Source organism: Anolis sagrei, chromosome 7 (genome assembly GCF_037176765.1).
Source record: "Anolis sagrei isolate rAnoSag1 chromosome 7, rAnoSag1.mat, whole genome shotgun sequence".
Classification (NCBI taxonomy): Eukaryota; Metazoa; Chordata; class Lepidosauria; order Squamata; family Dactyloidae; genus Anolis; species Anolis sagrei.
In genome coordinates this window covers 16709865-16734678 of record NC_090027.1, presented here as the reverse complement: position 1 = coordinate 16734678, position 24814 = coordinate 16709865, and the positions used below count along the sequence as shown (strand labels likewise).

Sequence of the window (24814 nt, the reverse complement as noted above, 5' to 3'; positions counted from 1 at the left end):
AGTGGCGCTAATAAAAGTGGTGCTATTTGTGTCCGTATTGAGTAAAACTGGAATTTGTCAGGCTGAAGGAATCCACAAATCTTTCGTAGCAGTGCAGTTCAGTGGTGCAGTGGGTTAAACACTTGTGCCGGCAGGACTGAAGACCAACTGGTTGCAGGTTCGAATCCAGGGAGAGCATGGATGAGCTCCCTCTATGAGCTCCAGCTCCCCATGTGGGGACATGAGAGAAGCCTCCCATAAGGATGGTAAAACATCAAAACATCTGGACGTCCCCTGGACAGTGTCCTTGCAAACGGCCAATTTTCTCACATCAGAAGCAACTTGCAGTTTCTCAAGTCGCTCCTAAAATGAAAAAAAAAGTCATATAGTGTGAAGTCACAGGTCTATCCCAGCAAGTACCACCTTGTAGAGCAGTGTTTCTCAACCTGGGGGTCGGGACACTGGAGGGGGTCACGAGGGGGTGTCAGAGGGGTCACCAAAGGATATCAGAAAGCACAGTATTTTGTGTTGGTCATGCAGGTTCAGTGTGGAAAGTTTGGCCCAATTCTATCGTTGGTGGGGTTCAGAATGCTCTTTGATTGTAGGTGAACTATAAATCCCAGCAACTACAACTCCCAAATGTCAAGGTCTATTTTCCCCAAACTCCACTAGGGTTCACATTTGGGCATATTGAATATTTGTGCCAAGTTTAGTCCATATCCATCATTGTTTGAGTCCACAGTGCTCTCTGTATGTAGGGGAACTACAACTCCAAAACTCATGGTCAATGCCCATCAAATTCTTACAATATTTTCTATTGGTCATGAGAGTTCTGTGTGCCAAGTTTGATTCAATTTCATCACTGGTGGAATTGAGAAAGCTCTTTGATTGTAGGTGAACTATAAATCCCAACAACTACAACTCCCAAATGACAAAATCAACCCCTATCCCCCCACCCCAAACCCCACCAGTATTCAAATTTGGGCATATCGGATATTTCTTCCTAATTTGGTCCAGTGAATGAAAATACATCCTGCATATCAGATATTTACATGACAATTCATAACAGTACCAAATTACAATTATGAAGTAGCAATGAAAATAATTTAATGGTTGGGGTTCATCACAACATCAGGAACTGTATTAAGGGGTCACAGCATTAGGATAGTTGAGGACCACTGTTGTAGAGTGTCATTAGAAGCAGCCTTATACCAAGTGAAGCTTAATATTCATCACACCTTTAATGCAAATCATCAGTTATATTTGGTTTGGAGACTTCTTTGAATTCTGTGATGCAGACCCCTGATTGTTAAAAAAAAATCACCAAAATTTATACATTTGGGGAAGAGCATTCAGAAAAGTAACCAGTGGAAAAATGTCTCTTCAAAGATGTGCAAAAATGATATGTAAATTACATTTTAGAGCTCAGAAATTCTTAAATTTGTAATGCAGACTTTTAATGAAGTTACAAGTTTTATTTATTGTGTCAGAAGCAAATTGAGGTTTTAATGTATTTAAAAACACAAAGTTAATCTTGGCATTATACTAAATGTCCTTTGACCAGAAGCTGGCCACTTGGAGTACCTCTGGTGTCACTGTAAAAAGTCGTCCATTGTGCATGTGGCAGGGCTCAGATTGCATTGTAGTAAGTGGTCTGGGGTTTGCTCTCCTCCATACTCGCATGCCGTGGACTCCACCTTGTAGCCCCATTTCTTAAGGTTAGCCCTGCATCTTGTGGTGCCAGAGCGCAGCCTGTTCGGTGCCTTCCAAGTCACCCAGTCTTCTGTGTGCCTAGGAGGGAGTCTCTCATCTGGTACCAGCCACTGATTGAGGTTCTGGGTTTTAGCCTGCCACTTTTGGACACTTGCTTGCTGAGGTATTCTTGTGAGTATCTTTGTCAATCTTAGAAAATTATTTCTTAAGATGTTAGCATGCTGGCTGATATCCGAACAGAGGATGAACCAGATAATATAATAATAATAAAACTTTATTTATATATCACTCGATCTCCCTGGGGGGACTCAGGGTGGTTTCCAAGCAACAACATCAAAACATACAGAGTCACAACATGAACATAAAATAACAGAAACAGCATCATAAGAATGGAATTACCCAACAACCAGGCATGTAGCCGGGGGTTGGGGGGGGGGGCTTGAGGGGCTTCACCCCCCCCCCCCCCAAATTCTCATGGTGGTTTGCGAGAAGGCCTTACTGGTACATTATTTAAACTGTTATGTTTATTCATATCATGATCTGATCACCATGCTCAATATATCCCATATGCATGGGGGTATTGGGGTAATGATACAAAAGGTTTGCTAGGGTAGACCCTCTTTCATTCAGACTCAGCCCCCCCCCCCCCCCCGAATCAAACTCTGCTCCCCCCGAATCAAAATCCTGGCTACGGGCCTGCGAACAACACATAAATATTAAAAGAAAAAATCCTGCCTGCTCTTCATGTCTATTTGTTAGGGCATGGAAAATGAATGGGTCAGGATAATTTAAAAGGCTTGGTCAAGACTGATACAAATTGAAATAAGATGGGACCGGCATTTGTGTATGGTACTATAGTAGGTAAATTACAAAAGTGGGGATGGGCTATTTCCAGGGGCCTGTTAGGAGAATGACTAGGGTAATATATAGGGGGCTAGGACGTGTCTGGACAGTGTCTGGCCTGAGCTAGCACTGGTCACTCTCAAAGATTTGTTGAAACCACCAAGTCTTCAAACTTTTAAGAGGGGAGGGATGGGGTCTATCTTATTTCCCTTGGAAGTATGTTCCAGAGGCAGGGGGCCACCACCGAGAAGGCCCTCTCTCTTGTGACAGAGGTGGGAGCAAGAGGAGGGCCTCCCCGGAGGACCTTAGAGTTCATGCCGGTTCATAGATGGAGATGCGATCACAAAGATAGGTGGGCCCCGAACCATTTAGGGCTTTATAGGTCATTACCTGCACCTTGAATTTGGCTCAGCAACTTATCGGCAGCCAATGAAGCTGTTTTAATAGGGGCGTTGTATGATCCCTATAGTCTGCTCCAGTAAGGAGCCTGGCTGCTGCTCGTTGTACCAATTGTAATTTCCAGGCTGTCTTCAAAGGCAGCCCCATGTAGAGCACATTGCAATCGTCCAATCTGGATGTTACCAAGGCGTGGACCACCCTGGCCAAATCATACTTCACAAGGTATGATCACAGCTGGTGCACAAGTTTGAGTTGTGCAAAGGCCCTCCCGGCCACCGCCAACACCTGAGCATCAAGCGACAGCGTTGAATCCAGGAGGACCCCCAATCTACGGACCTGCGCCCTTAGTGGGAGTGTAACCCCATCAAGCACAGGTTGCCACCCAATACCCTGATTGGCTCCATGACTGACCAGGAAGATCTCTGTCTTGTGGACCAGAGATGTCAATGCCTTGGGCCCTTCATTACAGGTTGCTATTTCCCAGTGGATGTCAGGTGGTGCAATACCAGCTAAACAATGTAATTTGTCCAGTGGTTACAAGTTGATGGGCGAGCACAGTGAAACAAACTGGAAAATGCAACAAATGCAAATATTATGGAAAGTGAAATCGGCAGATTGGTCCATCCCTGCCTTCTGCCCCTAAGAAAGCTATACCTTTGTTTAGTGATCAGTATTGTCTCGAGTGTATTATTTTTTCACAAGAAGGACACAAATCAAGAACTTGCTTATTGTTCTGTGAAAACATTGGCGCAGGAATGCCTGGGAAGAAAGCAATAGGCATAAAAATCAGATATATTTACTGACTTTTTTGGCCTTTTGATCTGTGTGTATTTCTGCTGGGTGGGCAGCAATAAAAATTTATCGATTACCTCTTTTGTGTACATATATATATGGAAACCTCAGATTAACTGCCGTTGAGCATTTCATTTCTGTGCATTTACTTTAAAAAGATCCGCTCTCTGCATAAATTCTGCCCTTTGCATTTGAGCCATGTCCTCTGATGCTCTACGGATTCAGGCAGAACTATATATTAATAGCCTTGAGTCATTTGAAATCCTCACGGAAGCCTTTAACTGACAGGTCCATTCTAGCAAATGCTCAATTATAACTTAAGTGTTTCCTTAAAGGTTCCCAAAATCCATCTAAATACAAGCCCATTCTCATTTATTTCAGGAAAGTTCATGCCCCACTGACCATTTAATGCTTCTTTTTTATATTTAAATTTTATTGTTATTATCGGCACTGAAAAAAGACTGCGCTAAGCTACCAATCTGAATCCACCTACCTAAGCCATTCCCACTTCAGAACATAGATCTTAGTATTATATTATTTGGCCCTGAATATTTATTTCAGCCGAGTTCTTTGGTCTTTTCTACTGGTGTGCGTATCTAGTTAATCATAGCTATGAAATACTTGCCTTGTGGCAATAATGAGTTCAAACAGTTACTATTCGGTTATAGTTCACTACTTTTCAGTGGCTTGGGAATGAGTTGTTTGGTCATTGTTTTTCATTTGTGTGTCTGTCTTCTGACTCAGTCTAGCAATAAGAGGGAAAGGGCTATATGGTGGTTGCCTTTTGCTGCTTTTGGAAATGATATCAAACAGGAATATAGTGGCTCCCGCCCTGGAGAGTGAGAGCCCACAGACCCAACAAGGAGGGCCCGCTACTTTGGTGAGCGAAAAAGAAGACATGCAATATGGAATTTCCCTGATTTCCCAAATAAATCTCACCAAAGTTGCAGAAAACGCTACCGAGTTGCTTTATTGCGATCCAGCTGGAAAGGATGCAAAGCCGCGATATTTCGTCAGGCAAGCATACATTCAATACAAAGCTGTGCCATTTTATAGAAAATACATAGCTGTAGATTTCAATTTCCCCACTGCCCGGGGAATTAGCCAGCTTGGCGCTGATTGGCTGGCGTGCTTAAGAGCTGGGAGGAGGCTTGGTTGCCTCTAGCACGCTTCAGCCAATCAGCGAGGCGGTGTCGCCTCAGTCCTGGCCAATCAGGAGAAGGGGAGGCGGGATGAGTGAAGACAAGGAAGGGATGAATGGATTAATATCTCAATTGTTCTTGGATCTGGATTTTTCCTGAGACTAGTGTTGGAAACAATAAGCGTGATCTGTGTGGCAGTTTCAGTGTGGAAGTAAACAAAGGATGAAGCAAGTGGGGACTTGTTTGTCCCTTGTGTCCTGATGGGATTAACCAGATGGATGTATGCCCCAAGAAGTCCAGCTCTGAGGCTTGGGGCATATTTCCTTTATATTGTCCATGCAAGTAGTTTCTGTTAGGATCCCTTTCAACCAAAGGATTATCTTCTCAGAGGAATGTGAAGTTTTCCCTAAGGCTATTTCATATAAGGGGTATGGGGAAGGGGAATCATATGAGGGTACGTTCATATAAAGAGAAAGAGCCCATCTCCACCTCCCCCCACCCATCAAAGTCCATTGGGAATTTGTAAAGCCATTTTGAGAGCCCATGGGGCTGGGGAGAAGAACAAGTTTAAAAAAGTCCAAAGGTTCATTGGGGCTTGAAAAGGTAAAGTTTCCAAAAAGTTTCTAAGAATCCTTCAGAAGGGAAAAAAAAGTCCCATAAAAGTTCAAGAGAGTACATAAGGGTAGAGAGAGGTGTTGTGGTTGTGGTTGTGGGGGATGAGGCAGCTGATAGCAGTAATGAGGGAGATGGGCCAAAACTAACAAAATGAAGTTTAACAGTGACAAATGCAAGATACTCCACTTTGGCAGGAAAAACGAAATGCAAAGATATAGAATGGGGGACAATGCCTGGCTCGAGAGCAGTATGTGTGAAAAAGATCTTGGAGTCCTCGTGGACAACAAGTTAAACATGAGCCAACAATGTGATGTGGCGGCAAAAAAAGCCAATGACCTGCATTAATAGGAGCATAGTGTCTAGATCTAGGGAAGTATTGCTACCCCTCTATTCTGCTCTGGTTAGACCACACCTGGAATATTGTGTCACCACAATTCAAGAGAGATATTGACAAGCTGGAATATGGCCAGAGGAGGGAGACTAAAATGATCAAGGGTCTGGAGAACAAGCCCTATGAGGAGCGGCTTAGGGAGCTGGGCATGTTTAGCCTGGAGAAGAGAAGGCTGAGAGGAGATATGATAGCCATGTATAAATATGTGAGAGGAAGCCACAGGGAGGAGGGAGCAAGCTTGTTTTCTGCTTCCCTGGAGACTAGGGCGCGGAACAATGGCTTCAAACTACAAGAGAGGAGATTCTATCTGAACATGAGGAAGAACTTCCTGACTGTGAGAGCCGTTCAGCAGTGGAACTCTCTGCCCCGGAGTGTGGTGGAGGCTCCTTCTTTGGAAGCTTTTAAACAGAGGCTGGATGGCCATCTGTCAGGGGTGATTTGAGTGCAATGTTCCTGCTTCTTGGCAGGGGGTTGGACTGGATGGCCCATGAGGTCTCTTCCAACTCTAGGATTCTATTATTGTATTTGGTCTATTGAAGTAGTAGGGAATTTAAGAGAAAACATAGGGATCTGCAGTGCTTTGAACAATCCATTATATCTCGGCACATTTTACAGTAGTCATATTTATTTAACCATATCGGTATGCCAAAAAGGAATCTTATATTGAGCAAATGGTTAACTGCACAATTATTGAACTCTAATTGATTAATCAGTGAAAATCAGAAGACAACTCCATATCTTGGTAATAATTATCCGAGAAAATTTTTGATGCTCGCCATTTGACAACCACTTTACCTTTATAGAGAGGGCGTGAAAGACGGTTCTGTCCTTTTTGAATAGCTCCAAATGAAAGTTAATGGGGTCTGTGAACTAAAATCCTGAAATAGAAACTACAGGTCAAGCAGTTTTATGGTTTTTTAAAGAAGATAGATTTTCGCTTATCCGCCCATACGTCTGCTTTCGTATATATAATTACTCTGTAAACATGTTAACAATAACTATTGGGAAGTGATGATAGGAAGTTTTTGGACCGCAGCTAACTAAAAAACTAATTGAAATCAGTGACATTAAGTTCCATCAGATTGTGTGACAAGTAATTGGATTGTGTAGCTCTGATCAGGAGATGCTGAGCCCAAGTATGAGAAGGCAGGGTGCTTCTAATGAGAAATGAGCTAAATTCTCTGGAAGGCAGGAGACTGGTTGCACACAGTTCCTATGAAAAACCTATGAGCTCCATACTGCAACAGCTTTGGAAAGTTAAATGTATTGTCCAAGGCTTTCATGGCTGGAGTCACTGGATTGTTGTGAGATTTCTAGGCTGTACGGCCATGTTCCAGAAGGATTCTCTCCTGATGTTTCACCTGCATCGATGGCAGGCATCCTCAGAGGTTGTGAGGTCATAGATGCAGGCAAAATGTCAGGAGAGAATGCTTCTGGAACATGGCCATACAGCCCAACAACCCTGTGGGGAATTGTAAAGAGACATCATGATGTGGTGGATTAACTGGAAAGACATCTGTCGGCAGCCGATTGGCTGATCATGTCAGGAGCTGGAGTTCTCATTGGCTGCTATCTCTGGCTTGCTGCTGAGACAAAAGGTTTTAACTACCACTTTCACCCTGGAGAGTGAAGAGAGTGCTGACTGAAAAGTCATAGAATCATAGAGTTGGAAGAGATCTCATGGGCCAGATTACTCATCGGAGCATCATACAGGGAGCATACCACCCCCCTGTTGTGTCAGCTCCACTGGCTGCCGATCCAGTTCCGAGCACAATTCAAAGTGCTGGCTTTGACCTACAAACCCTATATGGTTCCGGGCCAGCATATCTGTCCGAACGTATCTCCCTCTATGTCCCACCTCGGAGTTTAAGGGGAGGCCCTGCTCTCAACCCCACCTCTATCACAAGTGAGATTGGCGGGGACGAGGAGCAGGGCCTTCTCGGTGGTGGCCCCTCACCTGTGGAATTCACTCCCCGGGGAAATTAGATCTTCGTCATCCCTCCTTTCCTTTAGAAGGAAGTTGAAGACATGGATTTGGGACCAGGCGTTTGGGCAATCTGGCAGATAAATGAAGGACAACAACGACCGATAGGAATGGAAAATGTGGAATGAAATTATGGACTTCTGAGTTGCGAGCGCTGAGCATAAGATTAGTTTTATTGATTAACTGTGATATATATTGATTGTTTTAACTGTTATAACTGTTTTAATTGCTGTTTATTTTTTATCTGTATTACTGTGTAGGCATCGAATTGTGCCTTTTTGTAAGCCGCCCTGAGTCCCCCCTCGGGGGTTGAGAAGGGCGGGGTAGAAGTACCAGAAATAAATAAACAAATAAATAAAATCTAGTCCAACCCCCTGCCAAGAAGCAGGAAAATTGCATTCAAAGCACCCCCGACAGATGGCCATCCAACCTCTGTTTAAAAGCTTCCAAAGAAGGAGCCTCCACCACACTCCGGGGCAGAGAGTTCCACTACGGAACAGCTCTCACAGTCTGTGAGTCATGAAGGAAATGGCTGCCAACTCTCTGAATCCTGATTATTTCTAAGGCATGAAGCACATTTAAAGATTGTTTAAAGGGACTGTTTATTCCCGCTGTGTGAATTCAGGGAGACTGCTGTATATTTTGTTTCCCTATTAGATCTTTTGAACTGAAGTAAAGATACTGTTACTTTTTACACAAGCCCAAGTGACACTTTATTATGCTGCAGGGTATATCTTGGTTCAGAAACTATGGAAAAGCTTCTGTTTATTTACATTTACAACCCCCAACAAACCCTTTGGAAAATTACTTTTGGGGGGTATAGCTCCGAGAATCCCCCGATGATTTCTGGTCATATTGACAAGCAGATTCGAAGAACTAGAGTCCAAATACTTACTTTTCCATGTCCTCGCAGTGTCCCATTCCTTCACTATATATTTCTTCTGTAAGTTTACCCTGCTCTACTTTTCTCTGCACGGTTGTGATGTTAAAAGAGTTAAAAGAGAACGGAGCAGAAATCGCGTCCATCTTTATGAAAACTCTGTACAACGAAGGAAAGGGGGATAGAGAAAGTGAGAATGAGTATGTACCTAATGGTCCTACTTCTGTCTTTTTGAGTTATATGGCAAGGTGCTGTTCACTAGAGTGCAAAGGCTACTTTGTCCTCTCCTAGGGAATATCTTGGAGAGAATGAAATCTTCATGTTATGAGCCACTTTCAAAGTCACACGGGCCTCTTTATCTTCATCTCTTAAATGTGTCCCACTGGTGAGAAAGGTCACTTTGCACAAATGATACCTTGGTGGGGTTTTTTTATGGCTCCTGGAACTTCTGTGTCATCGTTTGTTCGCTTCGCTGCTCCTCCTGGTTCCTTCCTTCACCGCTGCCCCTCCACCTCGCTGTAGCTCCAAGATGCCAAGTGGAATAGATGTGGAGTTTTATAAAAGGCAGCCCCGTTTCCTATTAGATGTTCCTTGAGTGTGACTTTTTTCCTGCTTAGGCAGCTGAAACTGGAGCCAGAAGGAGCCAGCAGGGAAATGGAGTTAACTGTTCATTCCTAAGGGAAAATTTAAGGGTTTTTTTTTAACACTAGAAGGGCTTCATCACTGTCATTCTCCTCCACCAAAATGTGTTCACATTTCTCTGCTAGTACAAAGGAGCATAGTGGAAGAAGCCTGGAAAAAAACTAAATAGCAACTAACGGCAGACAAGATGTGCACCTTACTCCCCAGCTCACATCAGTCAGATTTGCTCAGAAATCATAGAATCATAGAATCAAAGAGTTGGAAGAGCCATCCAGTCCAACCTCTGCCAAGAAGCAGGAATATTGCATTCAAATCACCCCTGACAGATGTCCATGCAGCCTCTGTTTAAAAGCTTCCAAAGAAGGAGCCTCCACCACAACGTTCAGCAGAGAGTTCCACTGCTGAACGGCTCTCACAGTCAGGACGTTATTCCTCATGTTCAGATGGAATCTCCTCTCCTTTAGTTTGAAGCCATTGTTCCGTGTCCTAGTCTCCAGGGAAGCAGAAAACAAGCTTGCTCCCTCCTCCCTGTGGCTTCCTCTCACATATTTATACATGGCTATCATATCCCCTCTCAGCCTTCTCTTCTTCAGGCTAAACATGCCCAGCTCCTTAAGCCGCTCCTCAAAGGGCTTGTTCTCCAGACCCTTGGTCATTTTAGTCACCCTCCTCTGGACACATTCCAGCTTGTCAATATCTCTCTTGTATTGTAGTGCCCAGAATTGGACACAATATTCCAGGTGTGGTCTAACCAAAGCAGAATAGAGGGGTAGCATTACTTCCCTAGATCTAGACACTATGCTACTATTGAGGAGGCCAAAATCCCATTGGCTTTTTTTGCTGCCACATCACATTGTTGGCTCATGTTTAACTTGTTGTCCACGAGGACTCCAAGACCTTTTTCACACATACTGCTCTCGAGCCAGGCGTCCCCCATTCTGTATCTTTGCATTTCGTTTTTCCTGCCAAAGTGGAGTATCTTGCATTTGTCACTGTTGAACTTCATTTTGTTAGTTTTGGCCCATCTCTCTAATCTGTCAAGATCGTTTTGAATCCTGCTCCTGTCCTCTGGGGTATTGGCTATCCCTCCCAATTTGGTGTCATCTGCAAACTTGATGATCCTGCCTTCTAGCCCTTCATCTAAGTCATTAATAAAGATGTTGAACAGGACCGGGCCCAGGACGGAACCCTGCGGCACTCCGCTTGTCACTTCTTTCCAGGATGAAGAGGAAGTATTGGTGAGCACCCTCTGCGTTTGTCCATTTAACCAATTACAGATCCACCTCACCGTAGTTTTGCCTAGCCCGCATTGGACTAGTTTCCTTGCCAGAAGATCATGGGGGACCTTGTCGAAGGCCTTACTGAAATCCAGGTACGCCAGCCCAGAGATTCAAGGTTCCAGGGTTCCAAGAGTACAGGAGGCAGGTCAAAATACAGACCTGGGAGAAATAAATAATATTTATTTATTTATTATATTTCTATCCCGCCTTTCTCAAACCCAAAAGTGACTCAAGGCAGTCATTCGATGCCTAACAATATACAATTAACAGAATCAAAATCAGAATTTATTAAATAAAACATAAAACCAGTGCCTTCATTGTTAAGTCTCCTTGTCCGTAATTTGTTGTCTGAGCCATTCCAATGTTCTCTGTCACAATGCCAGGACTCTGCCATTATTTAGGCAGAGGCGAATCAAACAAACTCCCAGTTTGGAACAAACAACTTAATTAAGACAGCACTTACTTTCTGGCTGTCCAAAACATAAAATATAAAGATAGCACTCAGCCACAGAATAAACAAAAACTAATAAAAGCTACACCGTAGTCAAAAGGTCCAGTCCAGTGGTCAAAGCTTTTAAATAGAGGCTGGAGGGCCTTCTGTCAGGGGTGATTTGAATGCAATATTCCTGCTTCTTGGCAGGGGGTTGGACTGGATGGCCCATGAGGTCTCTTCCAACTCTATGATTCTATCTTCTGGGCATCAGCTTGTCTTCTTCTTTTGAATTCTCTGTAATCTAGACAAATGTCTGTGAATGGCAAAGGCATCTCAGCATATGGGCTGAACTAAATGACCTTGAACTACCTGTCTCCCCTCATGAACTGTGATTTTGTTCTTCAGAGGCCTATCTATTTGGAGCAGACTGTCCTGAAAAGGTTCCTTTTGCACAGCCTCTCCGGGAGCTTAGCATAAATATGCTTCTTCGCCAACTGAAAGACTCTTTGACAAGGCTTTTCAAAGAGCAACAGAACTGACTGCCATAGAAGAAGAAGAGGGGGGGAAAGGAGGAGGAGGAGGGGAAGGGACTGGATTTATGAAAATAAAGGGGAAGCAATGGGAAAAGCATCCTTTGAGAGCAGAGTCACTGCTTTAATAATCTCCTAGTTCTGCTAGGGGCCAGTAATGTTGAGCATAATCTCTTCAAATGCACAGGAGGGTCGGTCTTTTGAAAATTGTGAATCTGCATAAAAATCCTGCACTTCGTGTGTTACTTTATTAGAAATTAAAGCCTTTCCAAGTGAAGTTCTTTCTCCGCTATTTTGTCCTTGAAGTTCTAGGAATGAAATTCTGGAAAGTGAATGCGAGCATTAAATATGCAACACCTTTTCAAACGTATCATCAACAAAGGCTAGTGATAGTCAGCCCACAAAACTTTTACACTCGTGTAAAACCCAGGACTTGGGAAGCTATTTTTAATAGTTCCATATAAGGTGCTATAACTGTCATTCTTAAAACTCACTTTTTGGAGTAACATTGTTTAAAAGTTCCTATTATATTTACTTTAGACATTATATTATTATTATTATTATTATTATTATTATTATTATTATTATTATTTGAAACACAACAAGATGAGTCCACAGCAAACAAGCTCACTCTGCTGGCTGTTGTATTGGATCACACGTTGGACACTTCCCAAGTGTCTAGGACTGTGTGATGTATTGGTGAATGATGCGTGCAGCTGGCAGATGGTAATTTTGTCAGTGCCAATTGTGTTTAAGTGCAGGCCAAGGTCTTTAGGCATTGCACCCAGTGTGCCGATCACCACTGAGATCACCTTTACAGGCTTGTGCCAGAATCTTTGCAGTTTGATCTTTAAATCCTCATATCGTGTCAGCTTTTACAGTTGTTTCTCTTCGATTCTGCTGTCACCTGGGATTGCAACATCAACAATCCATACTTGGTTTTTTAACACAATTGTGAAGTCAGGAGTGTTGTGCTCCAAAACTCTGTCTGAATTCAGAAGTCCCAGAGGAGTTTGACGTGTTCATTTTCTGTAACTTCTTCCCACCAATTCTTTGTCGCAGGCAGATGGTGTTTGTGACATAAGTTCCAATGAATCATTGAGCAACGGTGTTATGCCTCTGCTTGTAGTCTGTCTGCATGGTCTTCTTGCAGCAGCTGAGGATATGATCCTTTGTTTCCTCTGCTTCTTTGCAGAGTCTACACTTGGGATCTGTTGTCAACTTTTCAATTCTGGCTTGGATGGCATTTGTTCTAATGGCTTGTTCTTGGGCTGCCAGAATCAGGCCCTCCGCCTCCTTTTTCTAAGTTCCATTTGTGAGCCACAGCCATGTTTTTAATTTGTCAATTTGGCTCTCAATTTTTCCTAGGAACTCTCAATGGAGAGCCTTCTTTTGCCAGTTTTCTCTTCTGCTCTGCATTGTGTTTTTATGCTATTCACGCTTTGCCTTTTGCACTTTAAGCAGTTTACTATTTTGACTTCCATTATTATTATTATTATTATTATTATTATTATTATTATTATTATTATTATTATTTTGTCATGACCCTAAAACTTCAAAGGGCTCTTGGTGGCTCCTCAGCACTGTGGGTTAAAGCTGTTTGTGGAAATGGGAGCCAATCTGTGGAAATGGGCACCCCAGCCACATATACACATGCATATTTTCACTTTTATTATGGACTAGCTTGGGTACCTGGTGGTGCCCAGGTTGTTTGAAAAGGGCATTGCTTGTTTAGGGGTGTTAGGTAATATCATTTAGTTAATTAGTAATACTATTTATTAGGAAAAAGTCAGAATGTGATTTCGTTTTTTATGATTTTTTAGAAAATACATAATTATGTGGGTGAGCTACAATTCCCATAACCATGGGTCAGTCCTCCTCAAACCATGGCACAGTTGGGTGTGTGTGCCAAGATTGGTCCAGATCTGTCGTCGACTGGGTTCAGTGCTCTCTGGTTCTGGTCAGAGGACATTTAATCAACTACCCAGTTTGCAAACATTGTTATTTGTTTGTCTGTTTGTTTTTAATGCAATACAACTGTTTGGTTCGTTCCTGACACGATAAAGAAATAAATAGTGCTCTCTGTATATGGGTGAACGACAACTCCTACATGCCAAGGACAGTCACCCCAAATCCTGCCAGCATTTACAGTTGACCACAGTCCTCCAAACCTCTCCAGTCTGTTCAGTTGTTGATCAATTCCTCTCTGTTTGCTGTGTGCCATAGGAAAGGCTAGGAAAGGATTAAGGGAGAAGAAGTGGATGGGGTCATGCAAATTCCACACAAGGAACCCTGGGATGCTTGCCTGTGGTGGAGGAGACACCTAAAATCTAGATTGAAATTCTCCCCAAATGAAAGCATTCTTTGGGTGGTGGGTCCTAGTGTTTGGGAAGGACGTTGGGAGTGTTTGGGCTACATGTTCATTGCGGTCGCTGTAACCTGCAATGTCGGTTGAGAAAGTGCCTTTGGAGGCTTCTCAGCACTTGGAACTCTAGCCTGTTTGCAAAGGTAGAAATCATAGAATTAGAGTTGGAAGAGACCTCATGGGTGTTATCGCTAGCAGAAGTATCGCAGAAGCTCAGAATAATGGACTCTGGAGTCACCGGTAAAAAGCAGGTTTCAGCTTTACTTGAGCAGTTCATATATCCAACACACACCATCAGTGAACAGACGTGAAGACCACAAAGCAAAAGAGATAGGCACTAAAAACAAACTGCATCTGGAAATGAGTTATCTCTGACACTCCCTAATTCTTCACACAGCAAGAACTCAGGGTCACATTCTCACAGCTTGATTCATTTGCTGTTTTACTCTTCTGTGTAAACATACATCCTGGCCATAAAAATCTATTGCAATCACTATTCTCCTACATAAAATTACAATTAAACGTACATCATACATCATACATGAAATACACACTGACAATGGGCCTTCCAGTCCAACCCCATTCTGCCAAGAAGCAGGAAAATTGCATTCAAAGCACCCCCAACAGATGGCAATTCAGCCTCTGTTTAAAAGCCAAAGAAGGAGCCTCCACTACACCCTGGGGCAGAGTGTTCCACTGCTGAACAGCTCTCATAGTCAGGAAGGCTGTCTGTGTAAGTATACATCTCCGCCACACACACACACACATACATATTTTTCACTTTTATTATGTGTATAGACAAGATATAGAAGATATAGATAACTATGGGGATGAGCCCAGCTGCATGCATCCCATGTGCCAAAGTTTGTGATTATTTTCAGCTGCTGTGGCTTTTATCCTAAATTGGACTTTTTGTATTTATTATTTTTGAACGTCCACCCCTTTTTCAAGGGAGGCTTTCGAGCTGGAAAAGGCTTGGAGCGTACCCAGAGAGGAGTGTATTTGCAACCAGCAAGTCTGTGCTTGGTTCATTCATTAGCATCAGCCTTCTGGTTTAATTAAGTTCAAAGACTGCAAAGAAGGGAAACCCATCCTGGATGGCTCACGTATAGAGCTGTGTGGAGGGGAATGAATTTTGTAATGAATTACTGCTCACTTTACATTCCTCTCATCTTTCCTAAAAGCTTCCAAATCTCTTGCATTACACAGACCTCTGGCCACTTGGCTGTGAAATGCATTCAGTCCCTAGCCATGGTGAAATACAATGGCCTTCAATCCTATTTAGAATTTCCAAACACCCTTTGCAATCCTTTAGTGATTCATTAGCCTTGTCCACACCAGGCGCAAAAAAGGACAAGACGGCATTTTCACAGTGGAGTTTTACTGTGCTTTCTACTTCTTTTCCTCCTCAGAGAGCTTGTCTGCAGTCATTTAAAAAATTATACTCACCTTGTAACTGCCTTGATCTTGACACACGACATATGACCCTTTTAGCAGGGAAAGCACTTCCTATAGGCTTTAATGCAATAGACGAAACTTCACTTCTTGCTCTGCAGTTTCGAAGAAAATCTGGTCTTTTGCTTTCTGTACAATCTAGATCGAGGGTGGCTACTGGAGAAATGGGCAGGACAGGTTGCAGGGTGGCCAGGGGCAGCTCATCCATTACGCAAAGTAAGCAGTCGCAGTACACTTTTTTTTTGCCAGGGGCGCAGAGGTGCCTCTGTAAATGCCCTCGAGGAGTGCCCCCTCGGCTCACAACAGCCCTAGCAGTCCGAGGGAAGCCTCAGCAACCTATTACGCAAAGTAAGCATTTGCAGTATAGTTGATTGTGCCCATGGTCACTCTTGAGGCGCTCTTGGGGGAAAATAGGCCTTGACATATGCAAGTCGTAGTTACTGGGATGTATAGTTCACCTACAATCAAAGAGCATTCTGAACTCCACCAATGATGGAATTGAACCAAATATGGCACACAGTACTCCCATGACAAACAGAAAATATATATATCAATAATTGGTTTGGGAGGGGGGTGCCAAAATACTGTTTGCTTACCATTGAAAATTACCTAGGGCCGCCTCTGAGAGTGGCAAATGTCATCATCTATATAAATAAAAATGTAATGTTCGTTTGTGGGATTAACAGAACTCAAAAACCAGTGGACGAATTGACACCAAATTTGGGAGCAAAACACATTCTAATCCGATCTATGTCTTTCAAACAAAAAAAAAACATTAAAAAATTGAAAGGGAAATAACTTAAAACTCCTCCAAAAGAAAAATGCCTTACAGGGCATGTGCAATAGCCCCTCTCCCCATTGCACGAGAAGAATGAAGCACCAACCGTTCTGAGGGAAGAGGAGCCTCGCCATGGAGTCCCTTTCCATGCAGGAAGGCGCAGTCCTTTTTCTTTTGGGGAGGGGAGGGATTGAGGAAAGGAAAGAGGGAAGGAAGGAGAAGACCTGGCCCAACGGAGGGGTGGGGGCTTGGCGAGGTAAGCCAGCCCTGGCAGCAGCTGGAGCCACCACAGCAGCTCCATGAGGCCCACGTGGCTACCAGGCAACTCTTTCCCTAAGACCAGAGGATTGCAAGGCAAGCCTGACTGCAGGAGCGGCTTCACCCCCCCCCCCCCCCCCCCCCGTTGGGTGAAGGGAGGATGCGAACCATGAGAAGGCCAGCAACTCTCCCACTTGGGCTCCACATCCCCCTTTCACCCTCCCCCCCCAAAAAAAACTTCTTACAAACTGTCCCGGAGGAAGAAGGGGAAAGAAAGGGAAAAGAGAGAAGGAAGGAAGAAAAGGTTTGGTGAAGAGAAGAGAAGATGTATTGTCGAAGGCTTTCATGGCCAGAATCCATGGGTTGTTGTAGGTTTTTCCGGGCTATATGGCCATGTTCTGGAGGCAATTTTTCTCCTGACATTTCGCCTGCATCTATGGCAAGCATCCTCAGAGGTAGTGGGGTCTGTTGGAAGTAGGAAAAATGGGTTTATATATCTGTGGAATGACCAGGGTGAGACAAAGGACTTTTGTTTGCTGGGGCTAGATGTGAATGTTTCAGCTGATCACCTTGATTAGCATTCAATGGCTTAGAAGTGCCCGGGGGGAATCCCTTGTTGAGAGTGATTTTATGTGCCTGTTTGTTTCCCCTCTGTTGTTTTGCTGTTGTGATTTTTGAGTCCTTTAATACTGGTAGCCAGATTTTGTTCATTTTCATGGTTTCTTCCTTTCTGTTGAAATTGTCCACATGCTTCTTGTGGATTTCAATGGCTTCTCTGTGTAGTCTGACATGGTGGTTGTGAGAGTGGTCCAGCACTTCTGTATTCTCAAATAATATGCTGTGTCCAGGTTGGTTCATCAGGTGCTCTTCTCTGAAGAGAAGATTATGAAAGGAAGGAAAGGTAGAAGGAAAGAAAGAGGAAGGAAGGGAAAGAAGGCAGGGATGAGAGAGGGAAGGGAAGGGAAGGGAAGGGAAGGGAAGGGAAGGGAAGGGAAGGGAAGGGAAGGGAAGGGAAGGGAAGGGAAGGGAAGGGAAGGGAAGGGAAGGGAAGGGAAGGGAAGGGAAAAGAAAGACAGAAAGAGGAAACTGGTGAAGGGAAGAGAAGAATATAGAATCAGAGAGTCCTAGAGTTGGGAGACACCTGGTGGGCCATCCAGGCCAACCCCATTATCTGAAGAAGCAGGAAAATCACATTCAAAGCACCCCCAACAGATGGCCACCCAGCCTCTGTTCCGAAGAGGCTCTTTTTAGTGTTTTGGCCAGCATGAATATAACTGAAAAGCCTTGCAGCTTCAGGGGCTGCTTCTCATTACTTTAGCACCTTGCACCTTAACAGCCCGGCTTTACTAGACAGCAGGAAGCCTTTGGTGGGAGGAGTTCCCTAGCCAGATTGCTTCATGTCTGCAAATCCTCTGTTTTCTGAGGGCCACAGCAACGCGTGGCCAGGTGCAGCTAGTTTTTTTTGTTAAAGAATCCAATGCTACTTGCTGGAGCATTTATTTATTTATCGTGTCATCAGCAACCATACCATTGTATTACATTTCTAACAGAACAAAACACACACACAGATTTTAAAAAAACAGAGATTTTGCAAACTTGGTAGTTGGTTAAATGTCCTTTGACCAGTATCTGGCCACTTGGAGTGCCTCTGGTGTTGCCACAAGAAGGTCCTCCCTGGTGCATGTGGCAGGGCTCAGGATGCATTGCAGCAGGTGGTCAGTGGTTTGTTCTTCTCCGCACTCGCATGCCGTGGATTCCACCCTGTAGCCCCATTTCTTAAGGTTGGCTCTGCATCTCGTGGTGCCAGAGCGCAGTCTGTTCAGCGCCTTCCAAGTCGCCCAGTCTTCTGTGTGCCCAGGGGGGAGTCGCTCATCTGGTATCACCCATGGATTGAGGTGCTGGGTTTGGGCCTGCCACTTTTGGACTCTCGCTTGCTAAGGAGCATATGTTTTACAGATATATTTTGTAAGCTCCGTGGTGGTGCAGCAGGTTAAACCACTGAGCTGCTGAACTTGCTGGATTTTATGCAGGAATATAATTTGCAAAGTTTGTGTGTGGGGATTGTTTTGAAACTGAAAGTCCCAGAACTGGACATGTAAGCCTGCTGGAGACAGAAGCAGTTGTTCCACACATCATGTCATTTTGCAAAGTAGCTGGTTGGCAACGCTTCTCCAGTTATCATCTCTCCTTCATCACTTGGAAACAACATGCATTTCCCTTTCAACCTCTTGCTTTCTTGTTCTTCCTTTGCTTAACAGATGACAGCCGCCACGCAACAGCCAGCTAAAGCCCAGCCCGTCCACATCACCTCGCCTTCGGCAGCCGGCAACACTCCTCTCCCCAACACTCCCATCGATCCTCAGGCACAGCTGGAGGCCGACAAGCGGGCCGTCTACAGGTACAGAGGGGTTGAGCTGCCACGCTGCTCTTTAATGTTGTGTCCTCCATCTTTGCCGTAGCACGTTGAGAAATTACTGGAATTTGGCCTGGGGCTAACTTGTCAGTGAGGTTGCACAGAGGCTGTTCCTCAGCTGGTCTTCAGCAATAGACCAAAAAAGACAGGTTTGAGTGTGTTCAATTAGGTGAGCCTCAAGGCAGAGGCCTTAAAGAGATTCCCTTTCTTTATTAGAGTTGTGTTACAAGCAATACAGCTTGACAAGGTTTTGGTGAATGTTCTGGTTGGGAAACATCTTCCATCTTATGCATTTTCTTTGACATGGTGTTTGCAATTAGGTTTCATTTGCTCCATGCATTTACATGACTGGCAAACCAAGAATGGGCTACTTGGAATTCTCTGAACAGACTTAGAAGTTGAGTTGACATATCAAAAGACAACCTGGCACTACCTAGAAGAACCCTCCACCTTGTGTGATTGTGGAGCAGAACACACACTGAATGGCACTACCTAGATGAGTTCTCCATCTTATGCGATTGTGGAGCAGAACAAACAACTCCGCATGCTTGCCCACAATGCCCTGCCTCATGCACAGAGGAAGAAATGTTTAAAGTTACAGACAATGCAGTTGCTGTTGCCCGTTTTTTGGTCTAAAATTATTAAGCCGCTTGTGTTCCCTCTATTTTATCACTTTTATACTAATTTATTTATGCAGTGCTTTTAACACGAAATAATAAATTGCTGTATTGTCGAAGGCTTTCATGGCCAGAATCACTGGGTTGTTGTAAATATTTTGGGCTGTATGGCCATGTTCCAGAAGCATTCTCTCCTGACATTTCACCTGCATCTATGGTTGTGAGGTCTGTTGGAAACTAGGAAAAAGGGGTTTATATATCTGTGGAATGTCCAGGGTGGGAGAAAGAACTCTTGTCTGTTTGAGCTATTTATTTATTTATTATTTCAGATATTTGCACCCCGCCCTTCTCAACCCCCCCCCCCCCCCAACAAACCCAACAAACCCTTCTAGTGTTTTCTGTTAGTCATGGGGGTTCTGTGTGCCATGTTTAGTTCAATTCCATCATTGGCTGAGTTCAGAATGCTCTTTGATTTTAAGTAAACTATAAATCCCAGCAACTACAACTCCCAAATGACAAAATCAACTGTTTTGAGTGACGGTCACTCCTTGGGTTAGTAGGTGTCTTGTGGCCAAATTTGACGGCAATTCGTCCAGTGGTTTTTGAGTTATGTTAACCTGACAAATGAACATTACAATTTTATTTATATAGACTAGCTGTACCTGCCACGCGTTGCTGTGGCCAACCTTCCCTCCCTCTTTCTCTCCTTTCTTTCTTTCTTTCTTTTTCCCCTTCCTTCCCTCCCTCTTTCCTTCCTTCCCTCTTTTTCTTTCTCTTCTTCTTTCTTCGTTCTCTACCTGTTTCTTTTCTTGCTTCCTTTGCTCTTTGGTTCCTTCCTTCCTTCTCTCTTTTCTTCCTTCCCTCCCTCTTTCTCTCTTTTGTTCCTTCTCTCCTTCCTTCCCTCTTTCACTTTTGTATTTCATTCTCTCCCTCCTTCTCTCCTTCCTTCCTTCTCTATCCTTTTTTTCCTTCCTTCTCTCCTTCCCTCCTTCTTCTCTCCCTTTTTCTCTCCCTCCTTCCTTCTCTACATTTCTTTTTTCCTTCCTTCTCTCCTTCCCTCCTCCTTCTCTCCCTTTTTCTATCCCTCCTTCCTTCTCTACATTTCTTTCTTCCCTTCTTTCTCTCCTTCCTTCCTTCTTTCCCTCCTTCCTTCCTTCCTTCCTTCCTTCCTTCTCTACCCTTCTTTCTTTCCTTCCTTCCTTCTCTCCTTCCTTCCTTCCTTCCTTCCTGTTTATGTTTTGTGTTTGTATATGCATATATGTGTGTATATATTTGTGTTTGTATATATATATGTGGTTTGCGCATGCGTTGTAATGTTTTTTTGGGGTCTTTTTTCTCTCTCTTTAAGCCCCTTCCGCTGTGTTTTCCAGTGTTTTTATGAGTAACAGTCACTCGTTGGCCTGATATGTGTATTGTGTCCAAATTTGGTGTCAATTCGTCCAGTAGTTTTTGAGTTCCGTTAATCCCACAAACGAAAATTACATTTTTATTTATATAGATTATGCCCAGATAAATTAAAATTGGGAAGAGTAAAGCTGTGATTGGTTGTAAGAATTCACAACTCTCCTTGCCTCTTCTCCTCACTGTATCTCTCGTGCTACATTTCTCTCCCTATCCTAAGCAATCTTGGAGTTGCATATCCAAATGCACCTAAAGAATACATCTTTGAATATACACACAAGCACTTGGAATGGTTTTAAGTAATCCACAGCACTTTTCAACCCAGTCCACCAGTGATTAAACTGCCTTGCTTGGGCCCTCCCCTAGCCATTTCCATAGCAACTAATGTATTTCAGATTGAAAAGCAGAGGGGGTGGGAATAGAAGATGGAGGATGATCAAAGGTTCATTCTTGACAGAATGGAGATCGTTCTTACCTGGAAGACGGCTGTAGTGCCAACAACAATATCTCAACAGAGAAGCAACTGTGGATTGTATCAACTGGATTGATGGAGAGGGCACTCGTTGCTCTTGAGAAACAACAGCTGAGTTTAAGATATAATCAGAACTGATATAAGAAGAAATGCTGAGAATGGAACTGAAAGAGACGTAGTAGTGATTGCCTCAATTGCCAGTATCAGAGGGGAAGAAATGGAAGATTCAACCAAAAGCTGACATCACTTTGGCAGGAAAAACGAAATGCAAAGATACAGAATGGGGGACAATGCCTGGCTCGAGAGCAGTACGTGTGAAAAAGATCTTGGAGTCCTCGTGGACAACAAGTTAAACATGAGCCAACAATGTGATGTGGCGGCAAAAAAAGCCAATGGGATTTTGGCCTGCATCAATAGGAGCATAGTGTCTAGATCTAGGGAAGTAATGCTACCCCTCTATTCTGTTTTGGTTAGACCACAACTGGAATATTGTGTCCATTTCTGGGCACCACAATTCAAGAGAGATATTGACAAGCTGGAACGTGTCCAGAGGAAAGCGACTAAAATGATAAAAGGTCTGGAGAACAAGCCCTATGAGGAGCGGCTTAACGAGCTGGGCATGTTTAGCCTGAAGAAGAGGAAGGCTGAGAGGAGATAGGATAGCCATGTATAAATATGTGAAAGGAAGCCACAGGGAGGAGGGAGCAAGCTTGTTTTCTGCTTCCTTGGAGACTAGGGCGCGGAGCAATGGCTTCCAACTACAAGAGAGGAGATTCCATCTGAACATGAGGAAGAACTTCCTGACTGTGAGAGCCGTTCAGCAGTGGAACTCTCTGCCCCGGAGTGTGGTGGAGGCTCCTTCTTTGGAAGCTTTTAAACAGGCTGGATGGCCATCTGTCAGGGGTGATTTGAATGCAATATTCCTGCTTCTTGGCAGGGGGTTGGACTGGATGGCTCATGAGGTCTCTTCCAACTCTTTGATTCTATGATTCTATGATCTCGCTTTGCCTTTGCCTTTCTCCTCCTTCTGCCTATTGCCTGGAATATGATGCCTATTATCTGTTGCCTTCAAGTTTCAGTGGGATGAAAAAGTAGAAACAGCTGGATCCCCCAGCAACGGTGGTTACTTAGGCGATCTCTCATAGTCTGACGATGATGGTTCTCCAAGTGTAGTGTCCGTAGGTGACTGTGGAACCCTATTCTTGATCTGCATCTTCTCCTACAGTGAGGGCATTGGTTTCCAGGTGGAAGGCGGTCTCGATCAGGATTGGCTTGACGCGCCTTCCTCTTGGCATATTTCTCTCTTTCATCCTCCATTCGTGCCTTTTCAAATTCTGCAGCACTGCTGGTCACAGCTGACCTCCAGCTGGAGAGCTCAAGGGCCAGGCCTTCCCAGTTCTCAGTCTCTATGCCAGAGTTTTAAAGGTTGGCTCTGAGCCCATCTTTAAATCTCTTTTCCTGTCCTCCAACATTCCATTTTCCATTCTTGACTTCAGAGTAGAGCAACTGCTTTGGGAGACAGTGGTCGGGCATCCGGACAATGTGGCCGGTCCAGTGGAGTTGATGGCGGAGAACCATCGCTTCGATGCTGGTGGCCTTTGCTTCTTCCAGCACGCTAACATTTGTCCACCTGTCTTATAGAATCATAGAATCAAAGACTTGGAAGAGACCTCATGGGCCATCCAGTCCAACCCCCTGCCAAGAAGCAGGAATATTGCATTCAAATCACCCCTGACAGATGGCCATCCAGCCTCTGTTTAAAAGCTTCCAAAGAAGGAGCCTCCACCACACTCTGGGGCAGAGAGTTCCACTGCTGAATGGCTCTCACAGTCAGGAAGTTCTTCCTCATGTTCAGATGGAATCTCCTCTCTTGTAGTTTGAAGCCATTGTTCCGCGTCCTAGTCTCCAGGGAAGCAGAAAACAAGCTTGCTCCCTCCTCCCTGTGGCTTCCTCTCACATATTTATACATGGCTATCATATCTCCTCTCAGCCTTCTCTTCTTCAGGCTAAACATGCCCAGCTCCTTAAGCCGCTCCTCATAGGGCTTATTCTCCAGACTCTTGATCATTTTAGTCGCCCTCCTCTGGACACATTCCAGCTTATCAATATCTCTCTTGAATTGTGGTGCCCAGAAATGGACACAATATTCCAGGTGTGGTCTAACCAAAGCGGAATAGAGGGGTAGCATTACTTCCCTAGATCTAGACACTATGCTCCTATTGATGCAGGCCAAAATCCCATTGGCTTTTTTTGCCACCACATCACATTGTTGGCTCATGTTGGCTCACTTGTTGTCCACGAGGACTCCAAGATCTTTTTCACACGTACTGCTCTCGAGCCAGGCATTGTCCCCCATTCTGTATCTTTGCATTTCGTTTTTCCTGCCAAAGTGGAGTATCTTGCATTTGTCCCTATTGAACTTCATTTTGTTAGTTTTGACCCATCTCTCTAATCTGTCAAGATCGTTTTGAATTCTGCTCCTGTCCTCTGGAGTATTAGCTATCCCTCCCAATTTGGTGTTGTCTGCAAACTTGATGATCCTGAGATCATCCTGAGATCTTTCCAAGAGATTTGAAGGATTTTCTGGAGGCAGCACTGATGGAATCATTCCAGGAGTTGCATGTGACGTCTGTAGACAGTCCACATCTCACAGGCGTATAGCAGGGTTGGGAGGACAGTAGCATTATAAACAAGTATTCCTACAGATGTCCTGGTTCTCAAACACTCTCTGCTCCATTCAGAAAAAAGCTGCACTCACAGAGCTCAGGCAGTGTTGTATTTCGGTGTCAATGTTGACTTTTGTGGAGAGGTGGCTGCCAAGGTAGCGGAAATGATCAACATTTCCTAATGTTACACCATTAAGTTGTATTTCTGGCATTGGAGACGGATTGACTGGTGACTGCTGGAAGAGCACTTTGGTTTTCTCAATGTTTAATGACATCTTTGTGGTGGAGCAATTGGAAACTGAATACACTAGATTGCCCACTGCTGCTGGGATATCAGCACAGCATATTGGGCCATGATCAGATTCAATATACAGATATGTGCCTAACTGATCCCTAAGATGTTGGTTTCAACTTTTCCCAACACTTGGAGACAGTCATTGAGAGTGTGAAAAGTAAAGTGCCTCATTTGATGGACAGAGAGAAAGTTATTTATTTATCGTGTCATCAGCAACCATTGTATTACAATTCTCACAAAACAAAACAAACACAGAGATTAAAAAGAAGAAAAAAAAGAAAGAAAGAAAACCACACAGATTTTGTAAATTTGGTATTTGGTTAAATGTCCTTTGACCAGTATCTGGCCACTTGGAGTGCCTCTGGGGTTGCCGCAAGAAGGTCCTCCATCGTGCATGTGGCAGGGCTCAGGGTGCATTGCAGCAGGTGGTCAGTGGTTTGTTCTTCTCCGCACTCGCATGCCGAGGATTCC

General features: G+C 44.0%; 1 protein-coding gene across 2 annotated transcripts in view; it reads left to right on the top strand.

Moving 5' to 3' along the window:
* PKNOX2 (PBX/knotted 1 homeobox 2) overlaps positions 1-24814 on the top strand; it is a 475342-nt gene that overhangs the window by 338794 nt on the left and 111734 nt on the right. For both annotated transcript variants that reach the window (XM_060786950.2, XM_060786949.2), the window contains one exon: positions 18738-18877. In XM_060786950.2, coding sequence (XP_060642933.1) covers positions 18738-18877 — 140 coding nt within the window. The remainder of the gene's footprint in view (positions 1-18737; positions 18878-24814) is intronic.